The sequence below is a fragment of the Anolis sagrei genome, chromosome 1 (assembly GCF_037176765.1).
Source record: "Anolis sagrei isolate rAnoSag1 chromosome 1, rAnoSag1.mat, whole genome shotgun sequence".
Lineage (NCBI taxonomy): Eukaryota > Metazoa > Chordata > Lepidosauria > Squamata > Dactyloidae > Anolis > Anolis sagrei.
In genome coordinates this window covers 173,918,630-173,925,790 of record NC_090021.1, presented here as the reverse complement: position 1 = coordinate 173,925,790, position 7,161 = coordinate 173,918,630, and the positions used below count along the sequence as shown (strand labels likewise).

Here is a 7,161-nt window from a genome sequence, read left to right as displayed (position 1 = left end):
GATGTATAACTGGATTGTTTTAATTGTTTTATAATTGTTGTTGATATATGTTTTATCCTATTATCTGTTTTGCTGGCATCGAATTGTGCCTTTTGTAAGCCGCCCTGAGTCCCCTCTCGGGGGTTGAGAAGGGCGGGGTAGAAATGCACAAAATAAATAATAAATAATAAATTTTATTTTGCTCTCTGCCAATGCTTCCACAGAAGGATGGATTTTAAGAGTGAGAATCACTACATGGATCTTTCCCACATGGCAGGTGTCACCGAGTGCTTCCTGAAAGCCACCTGAAGAGTAGTTTCACCCCACCATGGCATGAAGCCCATGTGAAGTCCCATGAGTAGTAGCTAATGAACCATAGACATTAACAGATAGAACACATGTGCGGGTAATTGAAATTAGTGAAGCATCAAAAAAGGGGGGGGGAGGGGAGAAGATGGTATTTTAATTTTTAAATATGATGGAATACTGGAGTGTAAGTCCACCTTACACCTGTGCATGTATTTTTCATGATTGTCCTAAGGGGAGGTATTCACTTCTATTACCACAGTGTAACAGTCTCCCAACCATGGAATATAGTTGTCTCCTAAGGGGGTTCTCCTAAAATTGTTGCTTCGTGGCCAGAGGAAGGTAAACAATAGCCATACAACATCTATGTTCCTTTAGCTGCATATTTGAGGCTGAGAGGTGGTGATTGGCCAAGATCATCTAGAGGGCTGAACAGTGGTATCTGAACCCTGGTCTACAGCATCATAGTCCAACTCTCAAATTCATAGTATCATAGAATCAAAGAGTTGGAAGAGACCTCATGGGCCATCCAGTCCAACCCCCTGCCAAGAAGCAGGAATATTGCATTCAAATCACCCTTGACAGATGGCCATCCAGCTTCTGTTTAAAAGCTTCCAAAGAAGGAGCCTCCACCACACTCCAGGGCAGAGAGTTCCACTGCTGAATGGCTCTAGAGCAGTGGTTCTCAAACTGTGTTCCTTCAGATGTTTTGGACTTCAGTTCCCAGAAATCCCAGCCAGTTCACCAGATGTTAGGAATTGTGGGAGCTGAAGTCCAAAACATCTGGAGGAGCACAGTTTGAGAAACTCGGTACTAGAGCATAGTGGCTATCAATGAGGGAAGGCTTACCGCAGGTAAACTGAACTGCATGATTTCAGACTGTGGCTTAGGATTCCTGGTGACTTTACCAGGAACACCTGGAACATGAGGCAAACTGAGTTAAATGGATGGTCATCCTTATAATTTGTTTTGTGATGCAACAAGTTAGCCATGGTTACTACAGTAGTAGGTTCTCCCAAGTGGCAATTGGAAGAATAGGCTTTTGATGTTTAATGTGTTTACACTATCATATATTTGAATGCCTGAAGAAAATACCAGCATGCAGAGCCGTTCCATATTCAGGTGTGTTACTGAGTAAGAAGCATGGGTAAGTCATTCAGAACATGAATCAGCCCATAATGTTGTCATGACCATCAAGAAATGGCAAAGATGACTAATCCATGGGAAGCAAAACACTAGGCTTGGTTGATCAAGAAAAAAAATGGTTCTAAACTCGTTTCGATTTTTAAATTATTGGAGGTTCGGTTTTTAAATTATTTCCAAAATTTTCTTTAAAAAAAGATCGGAAATACCAGGAAATACGAATCGTTTACTTTGTTTCGTTAATGGAAGGTGCCCTTCCCTCCCTCCAGAACCATTAAAATCTCGCAGTTTCCCTTCCTTCCCTTGCGGTGAGCTTCCATGCAGAAGGGAGAGGTGGCCTTGGCCAAGCAAAGCGCTCCTTGGAGACCTCGCCCCCAGCGACCTCCGAGGAGCGCTGTGCTTGGCCACGCCCACCTCTCCCTTCGACAGCTTGCCAGGGAAGAGAAAGAAAGGTGAGAGATTTTAAAACGAACACTTTAAAATCCCTCACCTTTCCTTCTCTTCCCTGGCAAGCTGTCAGTCATGCAGAAGGGAGAGGTGGGCGTGGCCAAGCACAGTGCTCCTCGGAGGTCGCTGGGAGTGAGGCCTCCATGGAGGGCTGTGCTTGGCCACGGCCACCTCCTTCCTCTTTGCATCGGCGGCTTTGCGAAGTGGCCGTGGCTATGCCCAGCTCTTCCGCATCGCCGCTTGTCGCCAGGGTAGTAGCCATGCCCACCTCGCAAAGCCATCGATGCAAAGAGGAAGGAGGTGGGTGTGGGTAAGAACAGCTGTTCCTGAAGGCCACGACCCCAGCATTTACGATTCACTGGCGGAAGTCGTAAGGAAGATGGCGGACGCTGCTTCGATATGGCAAAAACACTTCCGGGTTGCCAAAATGGGTCGATATCGCCTCTAAAGGTAATTATTTAACGAATTAATAAAGGGATAAGAAATTAACGAACTGGATCAACCAAGCCTACAAAACACAGATGGTAGGAAACAAACTCAACATAGCATTCCAAAGATGTTGAAGTGCATCTGAATTTTAGAAGCAACAAAACTGGATTAGGTAAAAGCTTTTTCCCCATGGTTCTAGATATCCTGCGATCCCACTGAAGGGATATAAGATAAATGTATCTTTAATGAATTTTAAGTTTTCTGAAGGTTTTTGTTAAAAAATGCTGTATTGATGACATATTGATGTAATTAAACATGTTTTAATCATGGGTGGGAATCCTAATTGATCAGTTCTACCATGATGTTAATTATTTTCTCTTAAGACCTGTTGTTTATTACACTGAAGTTCTGACTATTAGAGCCTAGGGAGAAGGGATCTAACAAACAAACCAAATATAAAAAATAGTGATTGTTTCTGCAATCTACCTGTGCTGACAAATGGCTCAATGGTTCTGCTCTGACTTACATGACTCAAATGGGCTCCCCTTTCGTGTGTAATAGTTGAAAAGGAGGAAGGGAAACTGGCAATCCAGAAAGCTGATGCTCCTTATTTTCCTTCATGGTAAAGGAAGTTGGGTGGAAACAAACAGTAAGGTTATATGGAGGCATTTGAGATGTCATTGCATTTTTGATTTTTTTTTTGGACCACACAATTTCTTTTGAGGCCATTGCTGTCATTTGCCTGAACACAGTTGCATGATACCTTAGCCCAACATTTTTGGCCTTATTGTGGTCATGGTGTACCATTCCTCTATTCAATTGTCCCCACGTGGTGGAGAAAGCCTGACATATACAGATGGCTCCTAGCATGCCTGGGAACTGTATATCTGTGCATCCAGTATATTCTTGAAGCTTTTTCTTCCTTCTGTATCCCCGCTTCCACAGGTTTTCAAAAGTGCATTTTTAAGTGAATCATCCTTGTTTAGCTTGCATGTTCCAACTACCCTGGCTCCGAGGAAAAAAAGAGAAAGATGCTGAAACTCACAAAACTGTTAATGATATTGATGTCACAGATGTGAAGAGCTAAAATAAGCTCTAACTTAGTTGGCAGGTTGGAGGTATCACCAGAGGAAGAAGCTCTGTAAAATGTCATTTTCCTAACCCACTTCAATCTGTGCTGCTTGCCATAATAGGCTCGATAGCTATATAGGTTTTCTTAGAGAGGAAGGAAGGAAGGAAGGAAGGAAGGAAGGAAGGAAGGAAGGAAGGAAGGAAGGAAGGAAGGGAGAGCTTGTCCATTAGTAAAATAGTCATTTCTGTGTAACCCAAAAAGATTTTGCTGGTGACCCTACTGCAGCTGGCAGATTTTAATATGTGCAGTGTAGAAGCCATTGCGTTGGAGATGTACTTGTTGTTCCTTGGGATTTGGCCCTATGCAGTCGGCTTGCCTTGGCACTCGCGTTTGGAACACTGAGCAGGTTTCCACCAGTCCCCGTTGTGGCAGTGGCAGATGTTACACTCATCCACTTTCACTTCGATGCCAGCTGGAATGATGGTGGTTCCTGCAAAGCAGTTTGGACCTGGAAATGTATACACATAAATACATTACAAGGTGAAGTAGATTGGTAAATATGGGCTTACTTATATGGGACACAATCTAGCCAAGTTACCTTTATGTTCTAAGGATATAAATATGGGTTGTTGTAGGTTTTTTCGGGCTGTACGGCCATGGTCTAGAGCCGTGATGGTGAACCTATGACACGCGTGTCAGCACTGACACGCATGGCTATTTTTGATGACATGCAGCCACATGCGGCCGCATACAGAGAAGTATACCTTATAAGAGCCAATCTAATTCATCCTTAAATTTGTAAAAGGCTCTACAAATTTAACATCTGCACGTTTGAGCATTGTTCACTCCATAACTCAGCATGGAATATACATTTTTCTTATTTAAACTATAAATATTGCAAAATTATGGGTTTTTTCTCTCGAAGTTGACACCCCACCCAAGTTATGCTCAGGTTTTTGGCAAATTTTGACATACCAAGCTCAAAAGGTTGCCCATCTCTGGTCTAGAGGTAGTGAGGATGCTTGCCATAGATGCAGGCAAAATGTCAGGAGAGAATGCCTCTAGACCGGGGGTCCTCAAACTAAGGCCCAGGGGCCAGATACAGCCCTCCAAGGTCATTTACCTGGCCCTCACTCAGGGTCAACCTAAGTCTGAAACAACTTGAAAGCACACAACAAAAACAACAATCCTCTCTCATCAGCCAAAAGCAGGCCCACACTTCCCACTGAAATACTAATAAGTTTATATTTGTTAAAATTGTTCTTCATTTTAATTATTGTATTGTTTTTAAGTGTTTTTTTGCACTACAAATAAGATATGTGCAGTGTGCATAGGAATTCATTAATGTTTTTTTTCAAATTATAATCCAGCCCTCCAACAGTTTGAAGGACTGTGACCTGGCCCTCTATTTGAAGTTTGAGGACCCCTGCTCTAGACCATCGCCACACAGCCCGAAAAAACCTACAACAACCCAGTGATTCTGGCCATGAAAGCCTTCGGCGATATAAATATGCAATATGCAAAGGAATTTTGTACCACCTTAGAGACAGAGAGAAAAAAGTTGGCAGCATAAGCTTTCATAGACAATGGGGCTCATCTATATCTACCAAAACATCTGGGGCCTCTCCAGAGCAAAAATGGCCCAGGAATCCACAGTTTATACACATCCTGCACCAATGGTAAAACATTATAAAACTAACTATAATTTAATTTTTTTTAAAAAAAGACAAAGACAAAAAAAATCGGATTTGAACTGGAGGAAAATTTTTGGGATAAAATAATGAAAACAGAGACTAAATTAATTAGGAAAACATACCAGAAACTCTTATTCTGGTTGACGGAAAGGGTCAAAGAATCAGTGATAAAGTGGGCAAAAGACATAGGCCACTCTAGCAACTTCTCAGAATGGGAAGAAATATGGTTGAGGAAACTAAAATTTACATACTCCACCAAACTTAAAGAAAATTGGCAAAAACTCTTCCACAGGTGGTATTTAATCTCAGTTCAAATAGCAAAGTTTAACAAAGGAAGAAAAGAAGATACATGTTGGAAATGTGGTTAAAAAAAGGTGACTTTATCCACATGTGGTGGAAATGTAAAGTAGTAAAATCTTTCTGGTATGAGATCCACAAAAAATAGAAATAATTTTACAATTTGAATTTGATCTAAAACCGGAATACTTTTTATTGGGTATTACGGACTTCGATATGGACGAAAACACAAAGAAAATGTTCTTTTATTTAGCCACAGCAGTTAGAATTAAGCTGGCGCAGTATTGGAAGAAAAAAGAAACACCTTCGACAGAACAATGGTTATTGAAAACCTTAGATATAATGAACATGGACCTACTAACGCAAAGGTTGTCACAAAATAGAATTAAGTCGAGAGAAACAAATTGGGACAATGTATTAGACTATGTTGAAAAAGAAAACAAGGAATTAAATATTCTAAGAATGAAACAATATGAATAAGTAGTTACAAACACAAGTAAGACCAGAGTCCTTATGACAAGAATGACAAAAGACCAAGAGTCTTCATAAAATAATAATAATAATAATAATAATAATAATAATAATAATAGGATACATTTTGACCTGGGAATCCTGGAAGTGCTCTATTCCGTTAGTGACCACCTCTCTGGTTCTTCCTTTCCTTCACTCTTACTGTCTAAATTATTGTTATTGTTTCCCCACTTTCCATGTAAAACGTCGTTTTCCATTTTCTTTTTAATATACTGGGGGAAAAAAGATTCTAGACTTTCCTATCACGCTCTACTCTAAGAGCACATATTCTAAATAAAAAAATATTATAAAAAATAAAAAATAATAAAATTTAAAATCGCTTCCATCTCATTGCCATTTCCCACATCCATTGCAGTCATCCCCTGTCATCCCCAAATGCTTACCTTTACAGAAAAGTTTTTATCTGCTTTCTAAAAGATAACAGGGAGGGCGCCATTCTCGGGAGGGAGTTCCAGGGTCAAGGAACCATTGCTGAGAAGGCTCTCTCTCTCATTCTCACCAGCTGCACCTGCAACGAGGGTGGGACCAAGAGTAGGACCTCACCTGCTGATCATAAGGCTTGGGCCAATTCATATCGAGAGTTGTGGTCAGATAGATAGGTTGGCCCTGAACCATTCAGGACTTTAAAGGTTAAAACTAGCACCTTGAATTGCTCTTGGAAGCACACTGATAGCCAGTGGTTTTTCGCTCCCTGTACGGTGCTCCAGTGAGCAACTGGCCACAGACCTTTGGACCAGCTGCAGCTTCTGAATGGTCTTCAAGGGCAGCCCAATGTAAAGTGCATTACAGTAATCCATTCTGGATTTGACAAGGACATGGGCCACCATGGCCAGATCTGGCAATTGAAGTTTCCGAACAATCTTCAAAGGCAACCCCACGTAGAGTGCGTTGCAGTAATCTATTCGGGATGTAACAAAAGCATGGACCACCGTGGCCAGATCAGACTTCCCAAAGTACGGGCGCAACTGGCGCACAAGTTTTAATTGTGCAAAAGCTCTCCTGGCCACCGCCGAGACCTGGGGTTCCAGACTCAGCGATGAGTCCAGGATCACTCCCAAGCTGCGAACTTGCGTCTTCAGGGGGAGTGTAACCCCATCTAACACAGGCTGTAACCCTACGCCCTGTTCGGCCTTACGAATGACCAGTAGGACCTCTGTCTTGTCTGGATTCAGTTTCAATTTGTTAGCTCTCATTCAGTCCGACACAGCCGCCAAGCACCGGTTCAAGGGTTGGACAGCCTCCTTGGTGACAGGTGAGAAGGAG

General features: G+C 41.9%; 1 protein-coding gene across 1 annotated transcript in view; it reads right to left on the bottom strand.

The window, feature by feature from the left end:
• Positions 1-1,945: 1,945 nt before the first annotated feature.
• Positions 1,946-7,161, bottom strand: part of VWC2L (von Willebrand factor C domain containing 2 like) — a 253,359-nt gene continuing 248,143 nt past the window's right edge. Inside the window, exon 4 of the mRNA XM_060781337.2 lies at positions 1,946-3,884. Coding sequence (XP_060637320.1) covers positions 3,736-3,884 — 149 coding nt within the window. The 3' untranslated portion in view covers positions 1,946-3,735. The remainder of the gene's footprint in view (positions 3,885-7,161) is intronic.